Genomic DNA, 13,925 nt, shown 5'->3' with positions numbered 1-13,925 from the left:
CCCTTTATGACACAATGATGTATTTCAATAACGTCTTAAGAACGTACTTTGTGAGTTACAGTTACATTTCATGCCCATTCCCTTTCCCCATATTGTGTAGGCAGGGTTCTGAGACTGAACACTATCCATAGTAGTTCCAGGCTCAGGGTTAGGAAGATGCTGAAAAGGTAGCAGGAACTATTTGCGGTCTACTCAATCAAATAGAGCCAGATTCACACAGTGGTGCCTTTGTGTATTTCTGAACTGAAGTCCTGACTGCAGCCATACTAATTCAAGCATTGGAATGCTTCAGATAAAAGCAAACGGGAGTGTTTAATATCTACTTGACCAAGAGACTAGATATTTCAGAAATCTGCTTGTCCTGTAAAAAGTAATCCTTGTTTACCATTTGGTGCCACATAAAGAAATGAAATATCATGGCAGCATTGTCGTTATAGGGGAGCTATGATAACAGTCACTCTGGTTCGCCCAGGTCTCCTTTTAGATCAGGTTTTGTATTCTAAAAATGCTCTGATCATACACCCTTCTGATTGTACTGGACTGTGTAGGGTTTTTTTTAACCTGAAATCTTTGAATATTCACAGGCGCTGCATACGATGATTCTGTTTATGATTAGGCTCTGTTTAGGCCAACATTCTGATCACACTAAAGCTCTCATTATGCCAGTACATTTATTATATTGGAGTTCTGGTTATAGAGGAGTCCAGTATATATAACGGTTCTCTTTCTCTGGTTAGATTCTGAGGAAGCATCTTAAGAATTGCTCTGGCAAATTTCGTCTTTCGAATTTACAAATGTTATTGAAAATAACCTCCGAGTCTACTAATGAGCCAGTGTCTCAGTTGACAAATGAGAATCAAAGAGATTGTCTCCACTTGTACATGATCTAATTGACCACAATGTGAGTCTTCCACGTTTGCTTTAATGTCTCTGTGCCACAGTTCTCTTGTTAACAATAATTGTGAGCACACACCAAGTTGATCCCTCTTTGGGCATTAGACAGAGTCTCAAAAAGAAAATCTTCCTCTATTGAATCTTTATTTAAGGGGAACTGGTGGAAAGCTGCTACCTGTGCTATTAAATTCTGATATTCAGAGGCATCAGGTGGTGATGGTCATGTGGTATATAGATCAGGGTACCTATTCCTTTGTGGTTCAATTTCATAGTCATCCCAAGCATCCCCTGGGTGTATGTTTTGTGGAATGTCCTGATCATCTTCTCCAATTGGTGAGTGTGGCGACACGTCACCTGCCTCAGATAAATGTGGCGAGAGAGGTGGTGGAGTAAATGGTGGAGGTGGTGTTAATGGGGTAGGTGAAGATGGAATAAGGATGTGAAATCGGCTAGTGGCAGCATCCTTCCTCTTATTCTTTAAAGGCTGAATCGGAACGTCCAAAACTTCTTCAAAAGACAACTGCTTTTTTGAAGATTGTTGTTTTGCTGGTTGGAGCACTATTCTTTTAGTTCCAGGCTGAATCTGGAGTCTTTTTGTTTCCGGTCGAGCCGTTCTTGAAATTGCTCGAGGATTCGCTCCGGGGGAGATTTCGGTCTGAAAACAAAGCATTTCGATGCCAGAAGCTTCTATTTAGTTGGAGCAGTGGTACAATCCAAAATTGACTGTTTCTGATTCAGTGTCGAGACCAAAGATCGAGGGGTTACAGATGTGGAGGCCCCTGCTGAAGGTCGAATTTTCAGAGCCGAGCCGTAGGGCAGGGTTTACAAATCAGTTTTTGGGTGCGTGCCATGGCTTTTTTGCAGCGGCAAACTGTGAGCAGTCTTAAGTCGGAGTTGATGCTTTCGGATTAGGATCAGGGTTAGAAGTAATCACTGTCCGATGCTTCTGTGGCAGCTGAAGAGTGGTAGAGTCGTCATCGGATTGGGACTCGGAATCATATATCAATAGTGATTCCACCTGTACTGCTGAAGTTTCTTCATTCTCCTCCGGTTGTGGACCAAAGATATCCGGTACACCGTCCGCTTGCCTGTATTGCATTTCTTGGCATTGAGCAGGTCAGTCTCGAATAGTCTTTTTAGATCTCAAAAGACTTGCAGTTCTCACAGATCTCCTCTTGATGATCGGGCGAGAGGCATAGGTTTCAAACTGAGTGTTGGTCAGTATGAGAATACTTGGAGTGACAATTCGGACAGAAATGGAATGGAGTATGTTCCAATAGCAGGTCATTCTCCGATGGATGTTGGAGTGTCGAAAGTATGCTCGGCCAGGTGTTGCCCGTAGGACGAAGGGTGCGAGCTGAAGACCCGCTACACAGAAGGATGATCGCTCTGACTCAATAAACAAACCCATCGAGACAAAACTATTTAAGAAAAATGAAATCATTGTTAACGGAGACGGATCTAAAACTAGCAGTACAATTTCTAGTAATCTCGAGGATCGAATATGGATGCATTACGTTAGCAGGCCTACCAAAAATCTCCACAGCACCGCTAAAAGCTTGCCTCAACGCAGCGGCAAGACTGGTCTCAGGAACAAGGAAATTTGACCATATATCCCCGCACCTGAAATCCTTAAATTGGCTACCCTACGAAGCTAGAATTCAGCTAAAAATGGCATGCATTACCCACAAGGCGATTCATTACAACACACCAAGATACCTAGCTCAGAAAATTGAAATATCGGGAAGAAACAGACCGGTCAGGAAGGCCAAGGAGCTGATGCTGAGACCAGCCATCTTCAAGAAGAAGAAAACCTACGACAGAGCTTTTTCCAGGGCGGCCCCCAGAATTTGGAACTCTATCCCTCCGATCATTAGAAAAATTCCAAACACCGCAACATTTAACCCCTTCCATGCTGATGACGGAATCGCTCCGTCATCAGCTACAGTTGAGCTGTGCTGATGACGGAGCGGTTCCGTCATGGCCCGGCCGCCGCGCCTGCGCGGCGCTGATTTCGCGCCTGCGCGGGCGTTCTAAAGAGCGGGGCGGGTCATGACGGAACCGCTCCGTCACCAGCACAGCTCAACTGTAGCTGGTGACGGAGCGGTTCTGTCACCAGCAAGCGGCGGCCGCCCCGCCCCTTTAGCGCTGCGGCGGAATAGCCGCCGCAGCGAAGGGGTTAAGAGGGAAGCAAAGATCTACTTCATGAGCAAGTTCCTTCCATAAATAAACAGGTCATCATCTAAGCCCGAATTAGAGAAGGCTACTCCACAACATCCGGGAAGAAACTAGGAAATCGTCAATTCCATATTGATACGAGCGGTCGACATGATATTAATCCTGGGCCTAATAAACACAAGGAACTATGAAAAAGTCATTAAAACATTATCATACAGAAGAATATAATGATTACCGATCCTACCTCAGTTCTTTGTATATTCGTCATTGTTCTTGTTTTGTAAATTCCTATTTTACTTCTTGCTTACCTCCTCTCATCTAGCATAAGAGGAAGGACACCTATAGAACTTCTCTACTGTAATTTCATATTCTATTGTCATGTGAAGCGCTTTGATACCCAAGGGTCTTGTTCGCGCTATAGAAAACTTTAAATAAATAAATACCATTGAGTGTATACTAAAGAATCAAATGGAGCCAGAAGGAGTCTTGAACCGGAGCACAAGATATTACATCCGAACATGTCGGCGGAAAAAAATATGAAGATGGCTTTGATGACCATGTGCAATAATTCCAAGATGAGGAGTCACACAGCCTCGCGACTCGAAGAAAGCTTCTTGGAACAAAAACAACTTGCAATCATCTGAGCTCAACACTAGATGGCAGACTTAAGCAAAGCATGTATCTACAGCACACATGCCTGGAAAGAGGCTTTTTCTGGTCAGGTACTGTCAGTATTTTAAATTGAAACGTCTTGAAATGTTTGCCGACGACAAACTGCAAATGAGTGACAGTGTTTTGCCTGTTTCACTCTACATTTCTTGTGGATAGTTTTCTAGCTTTGGAAATTACTTCAAGATAGTAATCCCACTGTCTAGGTCTTACACCCCCAAAAGCAATACAGTAAAGGTTACACTGTATATTATGTGCATGGGTCGGTTATGGCATGACCATCTAGAAAACAATGACATTTAGAACTACTTCTCAAAGAACTAGATAGGTATATTTTGTGTACACAGTACATATCCACTCTCCCTCTGTGAGGAAGAAAATAAGCTGGTCAACTGTCAATATTTGGTAAAATTCCATTGGCAGTTTCCTCAATTGTAAAACAGAAATCAAAACCCTTGGGTCTGTGAACATTTTCAAGCTAGCTGAGAGACTAGCCTTCATAGAATGTCCCTTTTATAGGATGGTTTCCCCCACTCACCATAGGTGGCATGCGCCATTATTTGAAACTCCTCATACCGTGATGCCTAGTCACGGTAATGGCTACAACCTCCTCACTGGGAAACCAACAAGACTGGAAAGGAGTACAAGGACTCAGTTGTCCACAAAGATTAACAAATTCAAGAAAGATCTATCACATTTTGCCTTAGAGAAGGTATATCCATACACCAGGGACAGTTACACACCTCTAGAGTTTAATCAGAAAGGATGCATATACGGCTCTAATTACTACTCCTCTGAAACTAACTGAAGAATGGTCAAGGGATTCCCACACTGGAACAGGTCAGCAACAGTCTATCTCAAAGGAGAGGGCAAGGCAGATGGCAAGGAAAATATTCTAGATCACCCAAACACCAATGATGGAGTTATCCTATGCCACAAGTTCAACCTATGCCTCACTTCCAATGTCTCCCACCTCCCTTATACAATCGGACTTTTCTAGAACAGAAGCCGAGACAGGTCAAGGAAGACAATATTAACATGTGCACTGAAGTCCACCACCATCAACCTGCCACACCTGGAGGATGACGTAGATAACTCTGCAACAGGCATGAGCAGCAACACAATCTAGTTGTGAACCTCAGCAGTCAAATATTGACCTACGATGAGCAGAAAGTACTAAATAGAGGACTTGGTTTTGTCCCTATCTACAAAGGCAATGCTTTTCAAGTACACCAGGAACTATCCCTATTTTTTCGTAAGGTCAGATTACAGTTTTTCTTTGCTGAAACCCCAGAAGGGGATGTAGAGATTACCCCAGTGAATGCTAACCTCAGTAAGAAATCTACCATCAATCCACAGACTCATATGATCCCTCCAGATGTTCTCACTTTGAGAAAGCAGTCCTCAAAGATCTAGAACTTTTGTTTGGTGCCACAACACATCCTTTCTGCAACCTGTCCAAGCTCTTGCTCTGAACACGGAGTTCAGACAACTCCATTACCATCAAGCCAGCAGACAAGGGAGGAGCCACGGTTATCCTGGATACAGCTTACAGGAGAGAGTGCCTTAGACCACTTAACATAAGGGGCACCTATCACCCCCTAAAAAATGACCCCCATCAAAAGATTGCCCATTACCATTAAATCTATGGTGGAGGAAGCCAAGGACAACGACTAGCTGACCACAAAAGAAGCTGAATTCCTGATAACCAGTGACCCTGTCTCTCCACATTCCTACATACTTCCGAAGATTCACAAACCTCAGAGGCTTCCTCCTGGGAGACCAATAATTTCAGGGATTGGTTCTTTATTAGAACTCGTCACCATTTGTGGACTTATTTCTGCGACCCTTGGTTAGTGCCTTGCCTACCTATCCTCAGGTCACTAAAGATTGCCTACATCATTTGACTAATGTGACTTTTGAAGTGGATACTAATTATTTGGCTTCATTTAACAGAGTCATTGTACACCTGAATCTCACAGGTCCAGACTCTTACCACTGTGTAATCTTGATGCACTCACACCCATTTTCTTTATCATGGCTAGTGCCACCTTAGCAATGAAAGAATTTCTTACGCTCCATACGTCTGGGACTTCCATTGGGGTTACATTCGCCCCCAGTCAAATTTGTTCATGCACTCCTTAGAAACAGAGCAAGTCTTGGTACCAGACAGTCCCTATTGCTCACACATAGTTATGTGGAAACGATATAGATTACATTCTTGTCATGTGGCATCGTGAAGCCACATCCATCAGCAATTCCCACCAGTAGCTCAATTCATTGAACACGTTCTTAAAGTTCCCATGTGAATTCAGTAAGATTCAGTAAGGAGAGTCTCCCTTTTCTGGATCTACTAATCTTTCCATCTGCTGGTACTGTGGAGACTGAATTATACAGAAAACCGATGGCTCAGAACGCCCTGCTATATCCACCAGCAACCACCCCCAAAGCACTACAGGATAACCTTTCATTTAGGTAATGTTTGGAACTGCTGCACAATTGCCTCAGTATCCAGAAAAAAGGGAACAAGCAAAAACGTTATAATCCCAGTTGCTAGATAGGTAGTATATTCATTGCCCCTGATGAAGAAACCAGCAAAGAGAGCACGCAACAACCGTGATGCCTTACTCGATATTCAGCAACCAAAATAACCCACCGGAGGACTAGTGTGCGTGAATACATTCTGCACTTTTTCCAACTAGATATAAAACACTGGCACATTCTGAATGAAAGTGAGAGATTGCTACAGTTCCCACTTTTTGCATTCAAAAGAAGCAACAACTTGAAGGATAAACTGGTGCACACCAGACCCAAAGTATGCAATACCACCAGACAGGAGACACTTTGGGGGGTATGCCACAGGTTATTGGGCAGTGTTTGCGCACAGACCACAACTACAACTGAGATCGATATCGGCACAGGAAGAACGTGAGAAGGGATACAACATACGAACTGCAACAGTGAAAGATTGCTTTATCCATCTCTTGATCATGTGGTCTCAGATACGTCAGAATGACAACGCGGAAAGTAAAAACTCACATCCTGGAGCAAATGAGTACGATTAGATGTAAGAAGCAGGCTATCAAACTTACTAACCATTTCAATGAAAAAGGACATCAAGCAGATGATCTAAGGTGGACACTTCTCGACAAACCTAACTTATCAACAGCTGCCACCAACATTACCAGCCACTTGAATAATCTTTCTACTTATGAGATTGTAAACACAAAAGAACACAGGGGGTCTAGGAGCCAGCTAATCTGGCTGTGCTGTCATTAAAGACTATCAAGTCAAAGGGTACCCAGGTCCTCAGGAGTGAGCTTGAGGTACCGACTGAGAGAGCGGGGCCTCGTAGACCTGAGCACGGTCCAGGTGAGGTTAGGTCCTTTCCCCTATCATAACGGATTCACACATTCCATTGACACAGAGGATTAGTTTATCACGGTTGGTACAGGTTGTATCGTTTCCAACCTTCATTTTCTGTTATGGTTTATGATTTTGACTTGGTCACATTACTATTTGATAGCAGTTGCACCATATAGAGAGCAGAGGCCCTGGTGAAAGCCGAGGGATTGATCGCCCGTTAGGCAGAAACATGTTGGCCCTTTTTTGGACAGATATTTGTTGATACTGTCTTTTTTGCACTGTTCTGGTTTTTAATTAGGGGATGTGCTCGGCTAAGGAATAAAGTTTGTTTATTGAGGACACATCATCCTATTTTAACTCACCACATTTGTTTATGTTGCATAGAGTTTTTTCACTACCTTTACAACCATCAAAGATTAGCTATCAAAGGGCGGTTCATAGACAACTGTGAACCAAATCCAAGACTATCGACTGATTGTGTGGCAATTAGTCTCACTGATCAAGGGACGAGCCTATTCACAAATTGGATGGCCAGATGATATGACTGATCACTAAGCCTTCTTTTGATGGTAATCCACCATTTGATGGTATGGATTTTGTCAACCAGTTTTTGAATATATTTGGTGTCTGAGTGTTTTGCGTTTTTCGTCAAATTGGTAGTTGTTTCCTGTTCTGAGGCTGCCCTGTGGTGACCTGGGTACCCTTTGACTTGATAGTCTTTAATGACAGCCCAGCCAGATTAGCTGGCTCCTAGACCCCTTGTGTTCTTTTGTATTTATAATATTGTGTAGCTGGGGATTTGAATCAGGGAAGGGTCTTAAAACTTTGTATCCCTCTGACCCTCTCTCCACTGTTTGTTTGTGATATTACTTATGTGATTGGTCACATGTATTTTCATGAAAGAAAACACTCACCTAGCTGGTGTATCCTAACTGTTTTTCCAAGTAGGTACTTGTTATGGAAAAAAACCTGTTGCATATTTTTTCCATAGGTTACCATTGAATCCTTCGCCCTCTGATGTCTCAATGGATCACTGGATGGTTTTGTATATGCCATGAATATGTGTTGCTGTCTTTTGATTTGAGCATGTTTGAGCAGCAGTACTTATTTATAGGTCCTGAAGAAAGCTGCAACACCTTCTTGAGTCACAGTCTGAAAACTTTTAACCTAAGTGTGACACTAAAGCAGGTTGAATCACTCTGGCATTGCCATGTTGTTTTTTAATCCTAGCCCAGGGTCGCCCCAATAAAGTTACTTGCGAGCCCGCAGTTAGTTTTAACCATCACATTCACTCTGTTACCCTCACAACCCGAGCTCATCTATCTGGTATTTAATATAACTCTCTTCGTACTAAAACATCTCGGATCGCCTCCCTCTAAATGAGGGGTTGTAGCCCGTACCATGCTTAGGCATCACGGTACAAGGAGGTTCCCAATGATAAAACATGCCGCCAACGGTGGGTAAAGGGAAACCCTTCTATAAAAGGCACTTCCACAAAGGCTAGTCTCTCAGCTAGGTTGAGAATGTTCATAGACCCAAGGGTTTCGTTTTCTAGATGATATGTTCAGTAGGGGAGCTAACCCTTGCAGGTCTTAAAACCACCTCTGGCCCTTCTTTGTGTTATAATTAAGTTTCCTGAATTGTTCAAAGCCTGAAAAGGCCTCACATGTCAGTTATTCCTCTATGTTACAAAATGTAAAACAGACTTTGGCATAGAGGAGAACACAATCTTCTACTCCAAATCAGAACAAGTCCATATAATCCAGGGCTTCTATAGAAATCTGTACACATATATATAATGGAAGCACAGAATATTTAGAACAGCTGTGTTTTTGTGTGTTGCTTTTCCTAGCCTAAAAACGCACCAACAGCAAGCACTGCACTAGCAGTCCCTAAACTAATATACATTCTCTTTTACAACAAAGATCATCAATATCTTGACAGCTGCTTTAAAGATAACTATAATCTCAGATGCTAGCTCCTAATTCCAATATGGTAGTTGTCTTAGGTCTTAGACAAGAGCTCATAGCTATAGATAAAAGTTTGCTCTTTCCTTTTAGTCCCTTTGTGTCTCGAATTGTAGCGTTTTAGTGAGGCAGAGCAATTTAAGTGGCCATGCGCTTACTTTTATTGGAGACAGATAGGTTGGTTTGCTCCCAGTGAGGACAAAGTGTTTTCCACTCCCAACTCAGTATGAAGTAGTCCTCGGAGACTAAGCTAAAAGGCATGAAGCATTTCCAACAAGGCTCATCAGTATTCAAGTGTGCCTGTTTATTGCATTCACTAAGAGATGGCTGAATGTTTAGGCACCATTTAAAAATTATTAATAAAATAAACATTTACAAAAACAATGCAGTCCAATATATACTGCATTATGTTTTTCCCAAATACTATGTATGCATTTGAGATGTTATCATATTACTTTCAACCACCAGGCAGGTACACATTTTTGCTGCTGCCTAAATACATTCTCAAGTAGGAATACAGAGTATCCTCATGTCTTGGCAGAAGCCAACACAACTGCAGATTCTTAAACTGTAAAGATTATTCTTTTCATAAAAGAGGTTTAATTTAATATAGGAAAACCTAAATGATTAATGACTTTACATATTTTGTCCCTAATTCCAAGTCTGGAATCCCCTTGATGGCACCGTTGCAGAATAAAGCTCACACCTCTTGCATGAAAATGGTCAGGGGTTCAACTGAGAGCTACGCTGATATGGCAGGAAGGTGCAACAGGGCAGAAAGAAATGGTAGGGCATAACCATGCGAACAATTTGGAGAACCTATCTGTCAGGTGTGATGGATCGCTGTCCTGGGAAAATGTTCTGTATCCTGCCTCCCACATAGCGCCTGTGCACCACTAAAAGCAAACTAAAGAGGCTTGGGAACTGCTGTTCTAGGGGAAGGGGACTGGGAGAACCAATGGAGAAGCCTAAACTGGTTAGGAAACTGTCAAGCAAGGGTTGAAAGGCCTAGTGGGCATGCTGTGGCCCAATTCTCCTTACAGCGTTCAAAGGCAAAATTAGCTTTGCTGTTGAATAGGCATGACAAATCGAAAGCCAGATCCATAAGGGATACCTGTATGTCACCCAAAAAACCTGTAGATCACACCAACGCATGACAACTGAGCACCACACAAGTGCTGATTTGCTTACCCCAGACAATCTGTAGTATCCAGGCCAGCACAAACCATAGTCTTGGCGCATCTTGAATGGTTCGAGTTAAGGAGGCCCTAAATTCTTTCTGGACCATTGACAAGATCTCCCTGGCAATGTCGCAGAAGAAATGCATGTAGCAGCCCAATAGGCAGGCAGTATTTACAGACTTCAAGACTAGGCTAGCTGAAGAGAACTTTTGTTTTCCAAACGCCTCAATCCTCTTTTGACTCCCTGTCCGTCAGGGAGAGGGTGGGGGTTGGGGGTGTAATAGGGAATGAACTGGCATTTACCTTGCTGGTGGAACTTGGACCACTAGGCTCTCTAGATTACGATGGTTCATAAGGAAGTCGGGGTCACCAGGTGCGGGTCTATGGTGTCTGGCCACCTGTCCAGTCAATGATGGGCAAAAACCAAGCTTGGACCAAATCACTTAACAGGAGCAAGAGCTCAGATGAAGCAAGCCCAGGTTGCAAAACTTCTGAAAGGACATTTGTCTTTACTTCAACAGAAGGTAGCTGTTGGTTCAGGATCTCATCAGCATGTCGAATCACCACAGCAAGGGAAGCACTCTCCATCACGAAATCTACCCTTATGAGGGAAAGTATCAAGCCTGCTGTCCTCCTTATAAGCCCATGTGGAAGTATCTGCAGATCACCAATGGCCCTGGGAATGCGGGCGCATCAGTACCAACTGCAGAATTGGCTCCTCAGTAGGTGACCGGGAGCAAGATCGGGGGGCACATTGATGTCCTCACAACGTCTCTTTAGGTAGACAGTGGCAGGATGGGGTCAAGTCCTGCTTCGCTGTCTTATGTTTAATCTTAGACTTTGACTTACCGGGCAACTTAGACTGCAATGAGGACCTCTCATAAGAGAAGACTCTGGACCCGGCCTGGGCCCTGAACTAGGATAGAGAGCAAGACTTATGTAAGGTTCATGACTTCTTCCTGTGTTTGACGACATACAGCTTCGCTTCACAGTCGCGGATAAGTTTCGGGTGCATGAGAGAGCACTCATTGCACAACTTGGAGTCATGACCTAAGCTCAAACACCAATGAGAAACCCGGTGCAGGTCCACAACTAAAATTTGTTTTTACAATCGCGCAGGAATTACAATTATTATTTTTTTGGCAAGGACATTGTGTTCCCTTGCATCCCAGATTCACTATTTGGGAATCATCAAAAGACTCCTGAAAGTGGGAGCAGAGCTCCAGACATGTGTTCGGAGGTGTGAAAAGGAAGGAACAGAGGTTTCATGTAGGGGTGGATTTCTATACTGCTCTGTCACTTATGGTGTGTAACATAGTTTACATGGAGTTGCATGGCATCAGCTAGATGCTTGCAGGAGAAATGCTATGAAAAATTTCCAGATCCAGCCTGGCATATTCTGAAGGTGAGGAATATGCATTTTGAAGTATCCACCAAAAAGTTATAGAATTGCTCAGACCTTTCATCATCTCTCTTTAAAGAAGGCTAATGTGTCTCATCTTTCAGCTGCCATTCATGTGAAGTGAGAGCACAGACTAAGACCAGTAATTGGCAATGTTACATTGATTTCTGACCAATATTTTTCAACAGTGGAATTAAACATGTCTCTTTGGGAATCAAACCTTCACCTCGTTTCAAATGGAAGAGGAAGTATACTGGAAGATGGCTGGAAAACCCCAAATAGTCATGTTGTGATGAATAAGAGCTGAAAATCAGCACTAAAAAAAGTGAAACTGAACAGGAACAAAACATCTACTTTTCATAAAAAGAGGAAAAACACTTACCTTCACATTTTTATCTGTTAGACTTGAATCCAACCTAGTAGCTACTGCAATTGCTTTCTCTTGTCGAGATGTATCCAAAAAATACATCATTTTAGAACCTAAATATCGAAAATCAAAAACACATTCAATTACATTTATTCATCGAATTAAATCTATAAGTATACTCGAAGGCTATACAATATACTGCTTGCATAACATGGAACAAAAAGTAAAAGTACTACTTACAATTCTTATAGTCACATGCACAATCATTTCATCAAGCAAGTTGCATCTCGCCACCTGTCTTCCCATCTCCAATTTTTAATTTCTATATTCGGGCTAAACTGATGGCATACACACTTCGAGATAGAGGGTGAGTCAGGAGAGTAGTGTAAATGAATAGTCCTAATGGAATAAGAGCGGAGCATTTACAACAGTGAATAACTACTAGCTCCAGTGTCCCAGTTCCTTAAATTTATTTGCATGGGAAGACTCCAAGGCATACAAATTCATACAGAGGGGAAGTTAAGGCATCCAGAAGATATGTTTCTAAATATTTTCTTGTGTGTGGCTTAATCAAACTGGGAGTTGGCTCTAAGCAAGGAAGGTATCGGCTTCATGGAAGAGATCGGTATAGTTCAATTGGCAGCACTACACAGAAGTCCAAAGACCAAGGGTCTCTGAAAGGCCATTGATGATATTTTTATCCCAACTGCATGGCATTAATTCTAGCTGCGGGATTAATGTTTAAGAAGAAATGGGACAACCCATCAGGCAACAGATGCTGCAGAATTTTCCATAAAGAGTTAGGACCATCTAAGAGAAAACACTAAAAAGGGTAACAAAACGGAGATGTACAAATGACTACTAAAATAAAAGGTCTCCCTCTGGCTAAGGAGTAGGTGCTACAAAGGGTAATAAAAAGACCAAAGTCACGATTCAACTGCAAATATGACATGGAAGAAAAAGGGTTATTATTGAAAAACACCTTACCCGTGAGGCAGACCACTGTGGAGTCTGCAGACATGGCCCGCAACCTCAATCATGCAAGCCAACGGGATTGCCCCTGAATTCTGATGTTATATGTTTACTGTTGCTTTAAATCATGGGCCTCCATGAACTTTGCCTAAGCCAATGTATGTACAAGTCTGCCGCAGAGGTGTGGCTGACGCTGGAATCTGGGGATCACGGTTCGATCGACGGCGGCAGATTAGCCCAGCACCATGTGACTCTGGGCAATAGCTTGCTTAATCTTCCTGACGGCCCTCAGCGCCTGGAGACGCTTATGGGTGATTGTTCGCGCTTTACAAATGTGGATTATTATTATCTAGACAGACTGTAAAAGGCGCACTAATGTGGGCTCTGATGAAAATAACTGCTGGAATTGACACCCAGTAACTGATCATTCTTACAGACATCCTGAAGCCTGTCAATTACCCTGTGGACTCAGGCAGGGTCTTTTGAGAAATGCATACCAAATTTCACTAATCATAAGCAAACAAAACACCAATGAAAATGCAAAGGCAGATATTGACAAAGGTGGATGAAAGATTCTCCAATGTAAAGAAGTCTGAATTGACATTGATAGATGTAATATCTACATAAGTATTGAAAGTGGGACAGGCTTTAAGAGGGGGAGTCTGAAAGGTAAAATGGATGGTTATGCTACTGTCAACACTACTACCATCACACAAAAGGCCATGAATATCCGTTTTGAAGCAAGTGAATTTCCTAATGGTTTGATAAGGAAAATGCTACTTACCAGTATGCATCTGTTCTTGGCATGTAGAGCTGCAGAGTTACACACTATGTATAGATGGCCACCTAGTGTTAGGCCCGGATGTTTACAGTTTGTTTTGTTGTAGAAAAGTCTTTCGGAGTCACGGGATATGTGACTCCTCCTTAGG

At 42.7% G+C, this 13,925-nt stretch overlaps 1 protein-coding gene across 1 annotated transcript in view; it reads right to left on the bottom strand.

Annotated features, from left to right (window-relative positions):
- Nucleotides 1–13,925, bottom strand: part of NAA16 (N-alpha-acetyltransferase 16, NatA auxiliary subunit) — a 772,708-nt gene that overhangs the window by 17,470 nt on the left and 741,313 nt on the right. The window contains exon 19 of the mRNA XM_086934938.1: nt 12,040–12,137. Within this exon, the coding sequence (XP_086791064.1) occupies nt 12,040–12,137 (98 nt within the window). The remainder of the gene's footprint in view (nt 1–12,039; nt 12,138–13,925) is intronic.

This window comes from Lissotriton vulgaris, chromosome 8 (genome assembly GCF_964263255.1).
Source record: "Lissotriton vulgaris chromosome 8, aLisVul1.2, whole genome shotgun sequence".
NCBI lineage: Eukaryota > Metazoa > Chordata > Amphibia > Caudata > Salamandridae > Lissotriton > Lissotriton vulgaris.
This window is presented reverse-complemented; position numbering and strand designations above follow the sequence as displayed.